The sequence below is a fragment of the Sinocyclocheilus grahami genome, unplaced genomic scaffold (assembly GCF_001515645.1).
Source record: "Sinocyclocheilus grahami isolate Dianchi unplaced genomic scaffold, SAMN03320097.WGS_v1.1 scaffold145.1, whole genome shotgun sequence".
NCBI lineage: Eukaryota > Metazoa > Chordata > Actinopteri > Cypriniformes > Cyprinidae > Sinocyclocheilus > Sinocyclocheilus grahami.
This window is the reverse complement of record NW_015505324.1, coordinates 1,124,145-1,141,670: the sequence shown is the minus strand read 5'-3', so window position 1 is coordinate 1,141,670 and position 17,526 is coordinate 1,124,145. Positions and strand designations below refer to the sequence as shown.

The window sequence follows — 17,526 nt, the reverse complement described above, 5'->3', positions numbered from 1 at the left end:
ATTTATTTCTGTGATGCAAAGCTGAATTTCCATCAGCCATTACTCCAGTGTAAAGTGTCACATGATCCTTAAGAAATCATTCTAATATGCTGATTTATTATTAGAATTATCAATGTTGGCGACAGTTGTGCTGCAAAATATTTTTTTGGAAACCGATACTTTTTTCAGGATTCTTTGATGAATAAAAAGTTAAAAACAACAGCATTTATTCAAAATATAAATCTTTTCTAACAATATAAATCTTTGCCATCACTTCTTAACAATTTAACACATCGTTGCTGAATAAAAGTTTTAATTTAAGAAAGAATAATAATTTACTGACCCCAACCTTTTGAACGGTAGTGTATATTGTTAGAAAAGATTTCTATTTTAAATAAATGCTCCATTTTCTAATAATTGCTCCCACAGTTGATTTCTTCACACCAAGCTGCTTACCTATTGCAGATTCAGTCTTCCCGGCCTGGTGCAGGTCTACAATTTTGTTTCTGGTGTCCTTTGACAGCTCTTTGGTCTTGGCCATGGTGGAGTTTGGAGTGTGACTGTTTGAGGTTGTGGACAGGTGTCTTTTATACTGATAACAAGTTCAAACAGATGCCATTAATACAGGTAACGAGTGGAGGACAGAGGAGCCTCTTAAAGAAGAAGTTACAGGTCTGTGAGAGCCAGAAATCTTGCTTGTTTGTAGGTGACCAAATACTTATTTTAGCGAGGAATTTACCAATTAATTCTTTAAAAATCCTACAATGTGATTTTCTGGATTTTTTTTTCTCATTTTGTCTCTCATAGTTGAGGTATACCTATGATGAAAATTACAGGCCTCTCTCATATTTTTAAGTGGGAGAACTTGCACAATTGGTGGCTGACTAAATACTTTTTTGCCCCACTGTACCTGTTTTGAATTTAAATCTGTTGTTTTAGAACCCAACAGTTATGAGAAAAAAGCTGGAATCAGAGTGGATGGATACCAGCTCGGTCAGGATTTTGTCCATTTGCATCAAATCCTTCAGCAATCTGCGGTCTACCACTCAACAGGACTATATGGACCAGATGTCAGTCAGCCACGAGATCACCGCAAAGATTTGTTAACTGGGTAAGTGTCCAGAGAAAATAGTTCTTAATTTTTAATGGACTTTCATAGATGCCTCTTGTCTGCACCATCAGTCTTACTAATGCATTTGGGTATCGAAGAAAGGTAACATGGTTGAACATTCACTTTTATAGGTTTTTGGAGACTGGAGCAAAGGCCATTACTGCATGCACCTGGCATCAGTAAGTTATGATTTACTTCCTTCCTTTCACAAAATCAGAAATTAATTAAATTGGCTTTTTATGAGTCTTTGTATTGAACTTGTTCTCGTTTTTCTTCTTTACAGCTATTATGTGAATGGCCGAGACACGTCTTTAGAGGATTTCCTTGACCCTGAAGTGCTTGATACTCTCGCAACAAAAAATAACGAGGTCCTCGAGGTACCAGAGTAATCCTGCACAATATATTAAAATAGAAAGTCTTTTGTGGCAATCAGATTGATCAGATTCAGCAGTGAGAAATGTCAGATATTAACTGATACCAACTGAAATTAACTGATAAACATTCTGCCTTCAGATTGTTGAATCTGTTTCTCCGAGGAAGAAGGTTTGGCTAGGAGAGACAAGCTCGGCATATGGTGGAGGTGCTGTTGGCCTCTCCGACACATTTGTAGCTGGTTTCATGTAAGTCAAAAAACATTTATGGATTTATAAATTAAAACTTCCAGTGTGTTCAAATCAGTTTATAAGAATGGCAATGAAAGAAATAAAAGTTTAACTCAGTTATTGATACACAAGTTTCCATAAATATTCTACTTGTCCTAATTAAACAAATATATATATATATATATATATATATATATATATATATATATATATATATATATATATATATGATGTTGCATTTAAGTAATTATAATTGAATGTGAATTCAACAGTTTAAATACAATTTTTTTTTTTTATTAAACTACCGTTCAAAAGTTTGGGATTAGTGGTTTTTTATGTATTTAAAAGAAGTCTCTAATGCCCACCAAGTCTGCGTTTATTTAATTAAAAAATTGCAGTAAAAACAGTAATATTGTGAAATATTATTACAATTTAAAATTACTGTTTTTCTTATTTTAATATATTATAAAATATAATTTATTATGGTGGCAAAGCTGAATTTTCATCAGTCATTACTCCAGTCTTCAGAGTCATATGATCTTTCAGAAATCATTCTAATATATTGATTTGGTGCTCAAGAAACATTTATTATTATCAATGTTAAAAACAATTGTGGTGCTTAATATTTTTGTGGAAAATCTTGTCAGGATTCTTTGAATATGAAGTATTTATTTTAACTATTATAAATCTTTTGTAAAATTATAAATGTCTTTACTGTCACCTTTGATCAATGCAATGCATCCTTGCTGAATAAAAGTATTAAAATCTTGTAAAATGTAATATATATATATATATATATATAAAATAAAAAAATATTTATTATTATTTACTCTAGATATTTATAGCTGTTTTGTTTATCGAAGGTGGCTGGACAAACTGGGACTTGCTGCCAAACTTGGTTTGGATGTCGTCATTAGACAGGTGTTAATTGGTTCTGGCACTTACCATTTAGTGGATGATAACCTAGATCCTCTTCCAGTAAGTGTTTCTTATGTGTTTGATCTTTGTTACATAACTTCTGTATCAGTCCAGGAACTTGGACCAGTCAGTTATCCTATTTTTTTTTTTCTTTCTTTACATTACATTTTGTATTTTAAACTATTTCATACATACGGCAGGATTATTGGCTATCATTGCTATACAAAAGGCTTGTTGGCCCAGAGGTTTTACAAGCAGAAGTTAATATGAATTCAAGACCAAAGAAACCAATACGGGTATACCTTCACTGCACCAACAGAAAAAGGTACTTGTATTCTTGTTCACAATAATTATTTTCTGAAGACATTTACCTGAACATATGGTATACTTTTCTTCTTCAGCACACATTATAGACCAGGTGCTGTGACCTTATTTGCCTTAAACCTAAACAAAAATGAAGTCACTATTATTCTGCCTGACCATATGGCCAACAGCACAATTGAGGCATTTGTGCTACAATCAGCTGAGGCTGGTGAACGGAGTCTTTATTCCAGGTAATGTCTCGTGATCTCACAATGTTTGGACTGTACAATGCAATAATGTTTTGGGGGATGCTATACTACACTTTACTATACTTTTATTACCTCAAATTAATAGAAAGACTGCATGTAATATAGTCAACGTTGAATCATTTTATTAGATAATTTGTTCAAACTGTTTAAAATGAGTCAGAAATGTGATGAATTAAAGTGGTATAAAAGTGTAAAAAAATGTGACCAGTTAAGATATACGTACACTTTCCCTTATTTATTCATATGCATTTTAACCTAAAATCTTGGAAGCTATTAGACACGTTATACATCAACTGTTGTAGTAACAACCCTGTTATTGTTAAATCCCACTTTTTGTCCATCTTTTAGGTCAGTCAAATTGAATGGACAAGTGCTGAGGATGGTGGATGACCGGACACTACCTCCGTTGAAGGGATGTGAGCTGCCGCCTGGAGAACACATCAAGCTGCCTGGGTTCTCATTTGCATTCTATGTTCTGATTGAAGCACAAGCTCTGGTGTGCAAATGAGCTCTCATAAAGACTGCTTTTACTGGAGAATCAGGGACACAAAATGTGTGATGAAAAAATATTTTGCGGTGAAATTATTTTATGTGAGGGAACTTCAAACTCAAATAAAACGAATCAGTCTCTTAATATAAAATCAGCATTTTGTTATTTATGAAAATTCATATTTATTACAAATATCAAGCTGTAGCCACAAATAACTTTTAATATTTCATGAACAACATGCACTGGATTTAATCTTTTTTACATCTGTTAAAATAAACTGCTTTTAATCAATGTACTCATTTGTCAGGACATTTTATTTGACATGTTAAAATGATTCATTATTTTTCATGCAGATATGCAGCCCTCTGCGCTTATAGCAATCAAGCCTTTTGATTCTTAGTCATGTTCTGTCTGTGTGATTCACATCTGTGTGCGTATTCAGCTAAATTTAGAGATATATCATAAAATGATTGAGGCATTTAAGAATCCTCTCTGTCAGGGCTCTGCCCTGGCAGCTTTGTCTGTGTTGTCGTTGTTTAATGTTTCTTTGTTTGTCTTGTGTTTGCACACATTGTTTTGTCTTCTCTGCTTTGAGTCCCTTCACTCTGCTTGCATGCTCTGCTGTTCTCTGCTCTGGGTTTCTCCCCATCTTTCCGTCCCGATTTGACCAACGACTGAGACTGTGCCCCAGACTGTCTACCCCTCAGGGAATGGACCTTTCCCTGCTGGTTGGAGCTGTCCCAAGATTGTCAACCCCTGTGCTGTGAACTTGTGTGTCTTCAATAAATCTTGTTTCACTCACTCTGCATTTGGGTCCCTTCCTGTTGACCCTGACACCTCTCAAAGAGCAGGCATAAGAGGTCTCGCACTCTTTGCTCTCTGTGCGTGATGATTGTAGCAGAGAGTCTGTTAGAGGACTGAAATGTGGGTTACTAAGTGAGAACTACGGTGGCCGAGAAGTGCAGAACAAATCACAATTCTGAAAACAAAATAAATTACAAATGCAAATGCAAGTCTAAAAAACTAAATAACAATTCAGAAAACATTATAACAAGTCAGAAAACACAATGACAAATCAGACAAACCGGAAAAGGTAGGTATAGTTTGAGACAGCGCCATTGGTTTGGGATTACTCACCACTGACTGGACGAGACATCTGTCAATCAGCGTATACAGAGAAGAACCAGCCGAGGTAGAAAGTCATGGTAGAAAGTTCGGAGATGGTATTAAAGTAGCTCAGTTTTAATGTATGAATTGCCCTTACTATGGAATTAAAAATACGGGATTTATATTTACATTTAGTAAAAAGTGGCTATAAATCATCAGCTCCAGTGGCACAGATGGATAAGCACGTGTCATCGACTTTTTGATGCGATCGACCCGGGTTCGATCCTGCCTTTTGCCGAGCTTTTTTTCCCTCCCTTTTCAAATCTCGTATTAGCAATTGCAAATAGTGGTAATTATCTGCACTTCAGTATTGTAGTACATTATAAAACAGTATGCACTAATAACGTATTGAGTGTAAATTATCATTTTAATTTAAATTATTAAATGGATGCCACCTTTATTGGTACAATAAAGCCCTCCCTACCCTAACCCTACCCGATAATTTATGTTCAACTTTTTGATTATTTCCTTAATTTTTATTGAAAATAAATGCCTTTACGATGTGATACGAGATTTGAAAAGGGAGGGAAAAAAAGTTCGGCAAAAGGCAGGATCGAACCCGGGTCGATCGCGTCAAAAAGCCATGGGCAAGTGCTTATCCATCTGCACTACCAGAGCTGATGTTCTATAGCCACTTTTAACTAAATCTAAATAGACTCCCCGTATTTGTTATTCCATTGTAAAGGCAATTCATACAATACATTTAAACTGAGCTACTTTAATACCATCTCCGAACTTTCTACCATGACTCTGCTGTTCTTCGGCTGGTTCTTCTCTGTATACGTTGATTGACAGATGTCTCGTCCAGTCAGCGGTGAGTAATCCCAAACCAATGGCGCTGTCTCAAACTATACCTACCTCTTCCGGTTTGTCTGGTTTGTGAATGTTTTCTGAATTGTTGTTGTGCTTTCTGAATTGTTATTTTGTTTTTTAGACTTGCATTTGCGTTTGTAATTTGATATTTTGTTTTCAGAATTGTGATTTGTTCTGCACTTCTCTGCCACCGTAGAGAACAGCTGGTATAAGTACGGATAAATAGTCTTTGACTCTGGCTGCTTGTGTAATCTGTGGACAAAGTTAGATTTATTTAAATATATGGGTTTTGTCATGTAAACATTTAACATTAACATTTTAACTGTTTGAAAAAGCATGGCCTCATCTAAAATAAGCCACCAGGATTGTTATTGCATATGGATTGTTCTCAAACGGGAAGCTATTTTTGTGAAATAATGACTGCAATTTTATTTAACCAGCCACCTGTTGGTTTGCTAATGGGGTTTTAAAATGGCTTTTGCATAGATTTCCAAATAATAGCAAGTTAATCAACATTTTATTTGCTCATTGCCTAATTTGTGTCTCAAACTAAGTGGACAAAACCCTGCAGTGGGTTGTTTTCCCCACCAGGCGGTGAGGTTTACCACTGTTGAGAGCCTGAATTGGCCAAGAATAATTTTGGAAGCCATATTACACAATGTGTGAATGTAGACCACAGACCTTTAAGACCACAAGCATGATTTATTGTTGGTGATTTTCAGTGTTGTGAGGTTTTAGTTTGGGATAAATACTTCACCTTTTATTTGGCATATACCCCAAAGGTTGAAGAGGTTCATTACAAAAACCTGTATGCACTGTAGGTAAGGAATCCCGTTTAAAAAAATGCTTTGTTGAAATTATGAGAATTTAACTATTTGACAATTTGTCAGTTATTATTGTCAGAATGTTGACTTTTTATGTCATAATTTTGATTCATAATTTCAATTTTGTTCAATTTAATATAATTAAGTCTTTATGTCATAATTATGGCTTTTATCTCATAATAATTTATCTCATAATTTTTTTTATGTCATAATTGTTTTCTCTCCTAATTTTGAGTTATGTAGTAGGCTAATTATAACTGTCTTATAATTTTGACTTTTTGTCATAATTTTATAATTTTGACACAATTAATATTGTCATGATTTTTGTTATAATATTTTCCCCCTTTTTATGTCATAACTATTACTTTTTTTATCTCATAATTGTGATTATGCACCCCTTTACCTAAATTCACTGCTTCGGACTTATGTGTCCTCCCAAAGAGGCACAAAATCACTTTCACAGACTTTCACCTTAACTGTTGCCTGCTGGTGGAATGAATTGCTCCATCGAATGATTGCAACTCGATCCAAGCAGCTGAGTCCTTAGCCATCTTCAAGAAATGGCTGAAAACACATCTCTTCCATCTACACTTGGCCCTCAAACACTAGCATTTCTTCTATTTCTATTCTATCTACTTGTGTTCTTTTTATTTATTATAAAAAATAATAACTTGACCATCTAACGCTAGCCCTCTCTGTTCTATTTCTATTTTTATTCTTTTTATCTATTATATAAAAAACTCACAACACTTACATGTTTTTGTTCTTTTGTTAGTTTGATTGCTTCTACTGTCCTCATTTTTAAGTCACTTTGGATAAAAGTGTTTACGAAATGATTAAATGTAATTGTACTGTAGTATCTCATAATGTCATAATTATAATTTTACTTAGATGTACATGATTGGCTGGTGAAAATTATATATATATATATATATATATAATTTCTATTACTTTTTCCATTCTAAAGTAAATTTGTAAAAATATATGCAATCAATCTGTAAAATTTTATAAGCACATTTTACTGAAAATCACAGTTTACGTGGCTTTTTTTCACAGTAAGCCCTGCCGTGTCTGTGCTAAGTTGAGCATGGCAGATGCTGAAGGGGTCGTTGCTTGCAGTGACCCTTGTATACGTGGCTTGTGTGCGACGAGGAGAGCAAACTGGCAACCCCAGCCTGAGTGCCAGTCACACATCGTCTCCATCTCCCATGAGAAATCCCACGGCCAATGAACACAAATCCTCTCTCCAGCAGTGTGCTGTGTCCACAGAGCCCTCTTAGCTTCATTAAATAAACTTGAGGGGATTTAGGGAGAGTCAGAGATGTAGGCTACCCCTTGGGCAACCCTTACTGAAGTATTTCTAATGACTCGGTGAACCATGTTTTTTTTTTTACTTTTTGATTCCAAGGACACACAAATATGACGTGCATTTTCTCCTTTTTATTTTGTATTCATAATCACAATATTCCACAATATAAACCATTTTTTATTACTTACTGCTAAAAAGACTGTCAATATAATAAAATAGGAACTGATTGATCCCATAATTTCACTAATTTATCTTTAAAAATCATAATTTAAAAATGAAACATTTGGATTTAAAAAATCTGTAAATGTGTTAATAAATCATAAAAATACTTAACATATGATTCATGAGACACATACATTCTAAGATTTTATTTCTTCTTTCAACGAGGTTTCAGAGATGGTACTCCTCCATGTTATGATTATATTGTGTGATGCTGGGTCATTGATTTCTTTTTTGCACTCAATAAAAGTCTTTATTTTACTGAATGTGCTTTAGTCTCTCTCTTGCTGCCATTCCATGGCTTTGCGTATTAAAGTTCAGGGTTGTCCAATAGATGGTTTAAAGTAGAACTGCCAGTTATTATTTGCTATCAAACTATTGTTCCTGTGTGTAAAAACAAAAGCATGTAATCATCATAAAGTAAGCAATGTAAGCATCATAAAGTATGTAAATACATGTTTTAATTAATATGGCAACATTCACATGAGATTATAGGAAACGCTGACTTTTATGCAATATGTATCAACATGAATCCTTTGCCTAATAAAAGTTAAACATAAGTTAGTCTAAACTAATGTAAAAGCCCATAGTAAATGTTTATTCACGCATAAAGGCGGAGATAACTCAGTAGCGCCTCCCACACGCGGTTCAATAATCGCCATCCAACCCGTCACTCCTCTAAACTTGAGGAAACCCGAAGGTAAACTTTGGGAAGGCTGCTGGAAAGTTTTTAGCAACTCAGTGTTGTAGTTCAATAAAATAATCCCTCTAAAATGAAGGACATGACTTCTGAAGCATGAAGGGAATGAAGTCTTCGCTTTGACGCGCAACGCAAAATGGACAGGACGCGCAGGTTCACTTTGGGAATAATAATAACAGGTACTGTCCACCATTGTTTTGTTCGTTTGCAACAGCTATAGATTAATATGGCAACATTCACATGAGATTATAGGAAACGCTGACTTTTATGCAATATGTATCAACATGAATCCTTTGCCTAATAAAAGTTAAACATAAGTTAGTCTAAACTAATGTAAAAGCCCATAGTAAATGTTTATTCACGCATAAAGGCGGAGATAACTCAGTAGCGCCTCCCACACGCGGTTCAATAATCGCCATCCAACCCGTCACTCCTCTAAACTTGAGGAAACCCGAAGGTAAACTTTGGGAAGGCTGCTGGAAAGTTTTTAGCAACTCAGTGTTGTAGTTCAATAAAATAATCCCTCTAAAATGAAGGACATGACTTCTGAAGCATGAAGGGAATGAAGTCTTCGCTTTGACGCGCAACGCAAAATGGACAGGACGCGCAGGTTCACTTTGGGAATAATAATAATAACAGGTACTGTCCACCATTGTTTTGTTCGTTTGCAACAGCTATATAATATTTTACGACACTGCATATTGTAGAAGTACCCGTTTGCCAACTTTACCGTCTTTTATGTACTTGTATTTATGAATGTGCTCGTGACATCAGCTGCGGGTGCGTCTTTGCTTCAGTTGTGTGTCAGACTTCTTTTATAATACTATGAAAGATTCTATTCTTAGCACTGGAAGCCTGTCTGGCACATTAGAAGGCACTCTATTGGTTAATCATAGAGGGAGGGATTTCAAAGTGTAACCGTAATCAAAAGGCCTTTATAACCCACTATAACATTTGCCTGGAATCCTGCAAAGCAATGTAATGCCAGAGTTCTGGAGACATGCATGGTGCCAACTGTGATTTGTTTGTTGTCTGCCCTCAGCTGTTGTCCTATGCAAATACTCCCAGGCTGAATGGAATACCACAAAGACACCATGCAATCACCATGACAACAGCAGCAACTGCACAGGTAAATACCATTGTCACCCCTAGTGAAATGAGCAAACCAAGTCTTCAATAGTTTCCATAAAATTCGCCTTCACCTCATGCAGAAAGTGTTTTTTCAAAGCTGTGGTGAGGTTTGTCTACCACTGACTTGAAAGACGTGAGATGTAACACTGTGTTTACCCCTGTTGTGTTGTAAAAGCTGGGCTTCCCCTGGGCATGACATGAAAGTCTTGAAGCCTGACCACCTGCTGAAGAGATAAATAGGATATTCAATTAAAAGATTTTCTTATGGCATGAAACTTTTTCGCTGGTGTTATTTGATCACCACAGAATTCTGCCAAATGCGTTTGCATACACTGAGGAAAATTGGGCTGTTATGATTATAACCAAGCTTCTTTGACACTTTTAAGCCTTGTAATTTTATTTAAGAAGCGATAACGCTCCCAAGCTCAAGTTTAGCTTCTCTGTATAGCAGATAATCCTCTCTGACTGAACTCGGATCACGTTACATGTGGCCAGAGGTGGTAATTAGATCCTTTTCCATTCACCTTTTAGTTCATTCTGAAGTCAAAGCTCAAGTTTCAGTGGTTGTAGACCGGTCTTTTTTCTTGCTCAATCCTCTGAGTTTGGCGTTTACAGTTGGCTTGTATAATGACATGCATAATATTGTAAACAGACAACCCTGGTTTTGTTACTCTGTATTGTAAGGACCCACAATATATAGATATTATTTTAGTTATCTCCGATGTTAGAGCTTTTTTTAACATGTATTATATTGATCGATATTGTATCTTTATTGTGTATGTTCATATAGATCACCTTTGTCATTAGCTAACATTCACATAAAGTTTATTGTTAAAAACACATACAGGTTTGATAACACTGTTAAATGTAATCTTTAACTAATCTCAAAGTGAATATCCCTTTTTTCATGTTGTGCATTATATACAGCAAGATGCCTAAATTCACTTGTGACATTTTAAATGACTGATTTTAGTTTTTGGTGTATTTTTTTTATTTATTTAGACAAAGTGTAGACTATATAAATAGTTTAGTTGTGTATCGACCTATGGTTTAAGTTTTATATCGGCCTATAGCATGAACATAACTATTGGCCAGAATTTAGTATTTGTGAATTCCCACTGTATTTTACTTACCAGTTTTTATGACTAAATAGATTCATTTTTATTGAACAAGGATGTTTTAAATTGATTTAAAGTGTCAGTGAAATCTTTTGAGCTTTCTGTTCTTCCAAGAATCCTGAAAATGGTATCAATTGTTCCACAAAATATTAAGCAGCGACTGTTTTCAACATTGATAATAATAATAAGTGTTTCTTGAGCAGCAAATCAGCATATTAGAATGATTTCTGTCACATATGACACTGAAGACTGGAGTAATGATGCTGAAAATTCAGCTGCGCATCACAGGAATAAATTATGAAAACAGAAAACATTATTAGTTATTTTGAATTGTAATAATACTTCACAATATTACTGTTTTTACTATTTTTGGTCAAATAAATACAGCCTTGGGAAGAGTCTTTCAGAAATATTAAAAAATCTTATGTGTATGTGTTTAATGGTGATATGTTTACCTATTTCAAATCTATAGATTCAAATGATGAGCACAAATGGAGTGGGCATTTTTCTAAGTGTCCAAAAGAATACAAGCATTACTGTATCCATGGTGTTTGCCGTTTTGTAAAGGAGCAGAACACTCCTTCATGCAGGTGAGACTTTGGCCTGTCCCTTTCTCAACCAGTCAGATATGAAAATGTAGATTTTTCTTTTCTTTTTTGCACAGATGTGAAACAGGATATATTGGCACTAGGTGCGAATATCTTGATCTTGATTATCATGTAGGAGAACGAAGGAAAATAATCATCGCATGTGTGGTCGCAGGATTGGTCTTTCTGATTCTGCTCATCGTCTTCATATGTGTCTGTACACAGTGAGTGATGTGTTACATTATTAATACTTTCATAGCTTAACAGAGTCAATCTTCAGTGTTTTTAACCTTAAATGTTTTTTCCCTTCTCTTCCGGTCTCGTTTCACAGCAAACAATATAATCCATGTAGAAGAAAGAAGAGAACAAAGGAAACAAGTGATGAAGATGAGAAGCTCAGTTCACTAAACACACGTGAAGCTTTAGCTGCTCCGGTCGGCACATCCGACACAAATGTTGTATGAAGTGAGTGTGTTTATTTCTTCTCTTACTTCATTCCATTTACGTTAAGTATGTGGTGCATTAGGGCCACTTACTTATCAGATTATTAAACCAGCGGCTCTCAAATGGTTCAGGACTCAGATTTTACTTTAGATATCAAGTGGCAACCCAATGCACTACCGTAATTGTTTATCATACAAAGCAAAACAAAATATCCTTGAAAATAAACTTTAAAATAGATTCATTAGATTTTTTTTGTATTGGTAAATGCCTTTTTCTATTATTTCATGCAGTCTGCAACCAATAATTCACTGCATAAAATGCACTGTGGTCAGGACAAACCATTTTATTCATTATCAGATTAAATATTTAATCCAATTCGATATATTTCTTCATATAAACAAACTAAGGCTTTGGCTGTGCTTTTTTCATTTAAAATCGGAGGCAACGACTACATTTTAATCACGATCTAAACAAAGATGCTAAATGCATGTTATTTAGATTGCAATTAGATTATATAATTTCGAAATTTGAAGCAAAAACAGAATGGTCTGATTTTAGCTTTGTGAATGAGATGCAAATGTCACTCTCTGACAGCAGGTGGCGCTTATGGAACAGCAGGTATTTTTAGGCTGCTGCCCCTTTAAGACCGAATGCACGGATCCAATATAATGATGCGCTTGAGATTTCCTTCACCACTGTTTACGTAAGATGTAACCGACTGTGTTTACGAGAATACTTGCGGAGACAGTTATTTTGAGTAAATTTTGTGTGTATGTGTTCATTCAGATGCAAGGATATGCGAAAGAGGAATAAATTCTGTGTACACGCATTGTCTGAAACGCGGCTCTCTGTGCGCGCAGCTCCGAATGCGCGTGATTGGTTTAAAACACTTGAATGTTTAGGCAAGACTTAGAAACATGTGCAAATGATCAACTATGATCCGTTTTACCCCTACAAGCTAGTGAACAACGCAAATCAAGGAAGGAATTTTATATCACTGTTCAAGATAGCCCATCGGGCAGGACGTTGATGCATTTTAGATGCAAATGTCACTCTCTGACAGCAGGTGGCGCTTATGGAACAGCAGGTATTTATAGGCTGCTGCCCCTTTAAGACCGAATGCACGGATCCAATATAATGATGCGCTTGAGATTTCCTTCACCACTGTTTACGTAAGATGTAACCGACTGTGTTTACGAGAATACTTGCGGAGACAGTTATTTTGAGTAAATTTTGTGTGTATGTGTTCATTCAGATGCAAGGATATGCGAAAGAGGAATAAATTCTGTGTACACGCATTGTCTGAAACGCGGCTCTCTGTGCGCGCAGCTCCGAATGCGCGTGATTGGTTTAAAACACTTGAATGTTTAGGCAAGACTTAGAAACATGTGCAAATGATCAACTATGATCCGTTTTACCCCTACAAGCTAGTGAACAACGCAAATCAAGGAAGGAATTTTATATCACTGTTCAAGATAGCCCATCGGGCAGGACGTTGATGCATTTTGGTAGCCCGACTGGAAAACACAATAGCCCTGGGACGTCGGGCTAGAGATTTTGCGAGCCCTGCTTTGCCATTCTATGTGCTACTGTTTACCTTATTCTTCATGCAATAACTAATTTTAAGACTTTTCAGAAGAAAAGTGGTAGATGATCTGAATGTATATGCCTTCAGAATGGCTGTAATGTGAAAGCATATCATAATTCAAATAATTGAAGAGGTGGCGTGCAATATGCTGAATGCAAACAAAGCCAATTTATGTTGGTTTAATTATAGGTCTGTTTATATTGCATATGAAGCACAGAATATTGAAATATTGCCATATTGGATTTGACAAAATAAGATATTAAGTTAAATAATAAATTGTTATATGTTTCAACAGTTTAAGGAAGTAGTTCTCCCGACATTAATGGACCAACATTTTCTCTTTTAACTTTGATTTATTTATTAGCATGTACAAAGAAAATGTTTTGTTTGGTGTTAAAAGAGTATATTTTAAATTGTGCCGAAACGTGCTGCGATTTATATTCCAAAGCCACTCATATAATGCAGAAACACTCGAGCAAGCAAAACGCATGCAACGCGTGCACGTATTTGTACTGATGCAGAATGAGAGGGACAAGTACAGTACAGCCTAGCGCATTTCACACAGGCTGCTAGATTCACTTTCGCCAGAAAGTCGTGTATGCCTAAGGTTGAAAATAAATTGTTTATAGTGAATGCCCCTATAAATGGTCTTATTTTTACGATTTAGTTTTTAATCCAAATGATGCGTGTGCTACAGTAATTGACTGAACATCAAAGATCACACAACAGAAGTGCGCTCTCTCTCACTCTCGCTCCTTACCGTTAAGTAACTTGAGCATTGTTTTACTTAATTGTTTTTGACATATCCGACCGAACTACAAACTTTCTAGTGATGTCTGTGAGAAAGGTATATTCACTCGACAAGCTCGCGCATCTGCGCCGTCGCAAGCTCAATCCACTCAGCAAGCTTTGCTAATCAGCTCGCGCACATCAGTTATACAGGTGTTAATACTGAATGTTTAACAGTATATTTGTAGATATCCTTAATCTCTAATAACTCCATTCTGCTGTCTGTTGTCGGTGTTTCTTTGTCTGAATATGGCACTTATCACATGCTGTGTGTGTGATATCGGGGCATTTTAACCGTACGAGTACAGGAGCTCAGTATCGGTATCGGTGCATCCCTAGTGAAAATACCATTAGTGTGACTTTTTGTCTTTTTTTTTTTTTTGAGAGAGAGAAGTATTAGCCATAATAAATAAAAATGTTTTGCAGTCATATATTTGGTCCAAAATATTTGTAAGTGAACAAATTTTAGATAAAAAAATTTGAATACATTTTATATATCTGTTTTCTGATTTTATTCGATAATTACGAACTTAGATGTTGCACATGCTGTTCATATTTTTTTCCCTTTTTGACCCAAGATATTTGAGATTTTCTTCAAATGCTATTTTCTTCATACCATAAAATGTCTTTTTGAACTTGTCAGTATTTTTATTACTGTAATGTTACACAGTAAAATTTTCTGTGGGCCTTCCAGTGGTTTTAAGAAATGCTTTTTTGTGGCATTGTAAATGCTTGCATTGTGTTCTGTAAACAAGGTGAATATGGTACATAAAGCGATAATTTCTTCACACCAAGGTGGAAAATGTCCATGGAATGTGCAAGGGTGCTTAGCTAGAATAAACTGTCCACCAATCATGTTTCCAGGAATTGTTCCATCTACTTTATTGTTTTTGCCCTAGTTATATCTGCCCTCAAAAACATCCAGTCTGTGGGATTATTTAACCTTTATCATTATAGATAAAGCTTTGAAGAGCCGTCTTGTCTTAAGAACTTTTATTACTCATAAATGTTTGAATCCTCAGTGTGGGCTGATGCCAATAGAAGCTGGCTGTGAGCAGCATAGCTGGACCTAATGTTTCAAGCACAGCCATAAATAGCTCGCCTTTGCCTGATGTCAGGGGTTGGAGAACGACAGGAATCCAGCACCTCAGTTGGTGGGTTCTTGTGAGGCAGATGTTTTTCCATGATATTTTCAGAATCAGAAAGAGCTTTATTGCCAAGTATGTTTGCACATACAAGGAATTTGTTATAGTGTCACAAGCTTCCAGTACACGGAGACAACAACAACACACAGATAATAAAAATGAGATGTGAATAAAATACACATGCATAAATATAAACCACAAAAAAAAAGAATAAATTGTATGTACAGGTGTGGTATAGATGGAATAGGAATAGAATAAAAAAAATATGTTGTAGGGATGTACTAGGGTTTAGGGGGATAAATAATTATAAGGTTATTGCACATTGGTGTAGAGGGAGAAGAGCAGTGGGGAGAGGACGCAACCCTGAGGGGTGCCAGTGCTGGTGGTGCGGTTGTTGGATGTGAATTTACCAATTCTCACTAGCTGTTGCCTATCTGTCAGAAAGCTGGTGATCCATTGACAGATAGAGCTAGGGACAGAGAGCTGGGTTAGTTTGGTCTGGAGGAGTGTTGGGATGATGGTGTTGAAAGCGGAGCTAAAGTCCACAAACAGGATCCTCACATAAGTCCCTGTTTTGTCCAGATGTTGCAGGATGAAGTGCAGTCCCATATTGACTGCATCATCCACGGACCTGTTTGCTCGGTAAGCAAACTGTAGGGGGTCTAGTAAGGGTCCAGTAATGTCCTTCAGAAAAGCCAACACCAACCTCTCAAATGTCTTCATGAACACAGACGTTAGGGCCACAGGTCTGTAGTCATTAAGTCCTGTTATCTTGGGTTTCGAAAAGCACTTCTAGTTCGGAACAGCACATCTTCTTTAACGCTGTAACATCTGTACACCACCTTTTGTTGATGTAAAAACATGTCCCGCCGCCGCGCGATTTCCCCGTTGATTCTGCGTCGCGATCTGCTCTGAACAGCTGAAAGCCTGGCAGACGCAACTTGCTGTCCGGAATGGAGTCATTCAGCCAGGTTTCCGTGAAACACAGAGCAGCAGAATGTGAAACATCCTTATTTGTCTGGGAGAGCAGAAGAAGTTCGTCCGTTTTGTTGGGTAGAGAGCGGAGATTCACCATTTGGATGCTCGGCAACGGCGTTCTGAATCCGCGCTTCCTGAGCTTCACGAGCACGCCAGCTCTCTTCCCCCATCTGCGCGTCCTGAAGCATTTGATCAGCGCAGCAGCTCCGCCGACTACAGCGTTCAGCAAAACGTCCGAATAAACAAAATCTGGTAGAAGATTTTGTGGTGTGTTCTGCCGAATGTTCAGCAGCTCATCCCTGATAAAACTGATCGTGTTTGAGAAACAAAAAACAGGAAAACAAACAAAAACAGTTCAAACACTGGAAAGCCAAACACTGAGGCTGCCGTCTGTGGCCATCGTATGTAATAATGCTAAACCCGTTTTCTTTATATTTTTAAAAGCTTTTAGCTTTCAAAAGAGAAAAACACTCTAAAAAGAGATTTTATATTAATTTTTGTTGCAAGATGTAAAGGCTGTGATAGATAAGACGATCTGTGGCCCTTTAGAGGTTCTGTTCCACCTAGCATAGCAAAGACATGTGACGAATGTGTCCTTCAGCTGAATTTCCCCTGAAATAAAGCGGCAGGAAATGAAAGCATAAGATGTGTCTCAAAGAAATTAAATGGGCAACCGATACAACACTCTTTCAGCAGGAGATAAGGTCTTCAGAAGCCATATGATATCTTCATCTGCGAGACCGTAAGCTCAGGAATTGGTCTGATTTGTGATCAAATCACTTAGTTTTTGTGAACTGCATCAACTGATTCATTGACAAACAGACAAAAAGTCTTATGAATAGCTTTAAGGAGAGGTAGATTTTTGGTGAATAATGACTTAAATTAAGCTGTTGAATTGCTTCAGAAGACTTGAAATGTTGGTCATATGGACCGCTTTTATGGCATTTTTATGGTGCTTTTGTCATTTTGTAGATCAACAGCCCATATCCTGATTCAATTTCATAGAGTGCTGCAGGGATTACATGTTTTTGTAGGCCAAAAC

General features: G+C 36.3%; 2 protein-coding genes across 3 annotated transcripts in view; both read left to right on the top strand.

Moving 5' to 3' along the window:
* The window catches only part of LOC107591750 (heparanase-like), a 6,382-nt gene extending 2,473 nt beyond the window's left edge, over nucleotides 1–3,909 (top strand). The window contains exons 5-12 of the mRNA XM_016280987.1: nucleotides 919–1,090; nucleotides 1,222–1,269; nucleotides 1,374–1,467; nucleotides 1,604–1,710; nucleotides 2,556–2,670; nucleotides 2,811–2,935; nucleotides 3,012–3,164; nucleotides 3,531–3,909. Of these exons, the coding sequence (XP_016136473.1) occupies nucleotides 919–1,090; nucleotides 1,222–1,269; nucleotides 1,374–1,467; nucleotides 1,604–1,710; nucleotides 2,556–2,670; nucleotides 2,811–2,935; nucleotides 3,012–3,164; nucleotides 3,531–3,690 (974 nt within the window). The 3' untranslated portion in view covers nucleotides 3,691–3,909. The remainder of the gene's footprint in view (nucleotides 1–918; nucleotides 1,091–1,221; nucleotides 1,270–1,373; nucleotides 1,468–1,603; nucleotides 1,711–2,555; nucleotides 2,671–2,810; nucleotides 2,936–3,011; nucleotides 3,165–3,530) is intronic.
* Nucleotides 3,910–8,653: 4,744 nt separating this feature from the next.
* btc (betacellulin, epidermal growth factor family member) lies at nucleotides 8,654–12,141 on the top strand. Of its 2 annotated transcripts, none has more exons than XM_016280986.1 (5): nucleotides 8,654–8,883; nucleotides 9,747–9,833; nucleotides 11,426–11,543; nucleotides 11,618–11,764; nucleotides 11,872–12,141. In XM_016280986.1, exons 1-5 carry the CDS (start codon nucleotides 8,841–8,843, stop codon nucleotides 12,002–12,004), a joined length of 528 nt encoding a protein of 175 aa, XP_016136472.1. In that variant the 5' UTR covers nucleotides 8,654–8,840; the 3' UTR covers nucleotides 12,005–12,141. The 2 variants fall into 2 exon arrangements, with proteins under 2 accessions (XP_016136472.1, XP_016136471.1); XM_016280985.1 differs by lacking the exon at nucleotides 8,654–8,883 and adding an exon at nucleotides 9,117–9,343.
* Nucleotides 12,142–17,526: the final 5,385 nt, after the last annotated feature.

What these genes read in the sequence shown, in the direction of transcription:
- btc (XM_016280985.1), top strand. Translation starts at nt 9,298, where the DNA reads ATGGACAGGACGCGCAGGTTCACTTTGGGAATAATAATAATAACAG. An exon ending in GGGAATAATAATAATAACAG is followed by an intron (nt 9,344 to 9,746) that starts GTACTGTCCACC and finishes GTCTGCCCTCAG; the next exon opens with CTGTTGTCCTATGCAAATAC. An exon ending in CAGAACACTCCTTCATGCAG is followed by an intron (nt 11,544 to 11,617) that starts GTGAGACTTTGG and finishes TTTTTTGCACAG; the next exon opens with ATGTGAAACAGGATATATTG.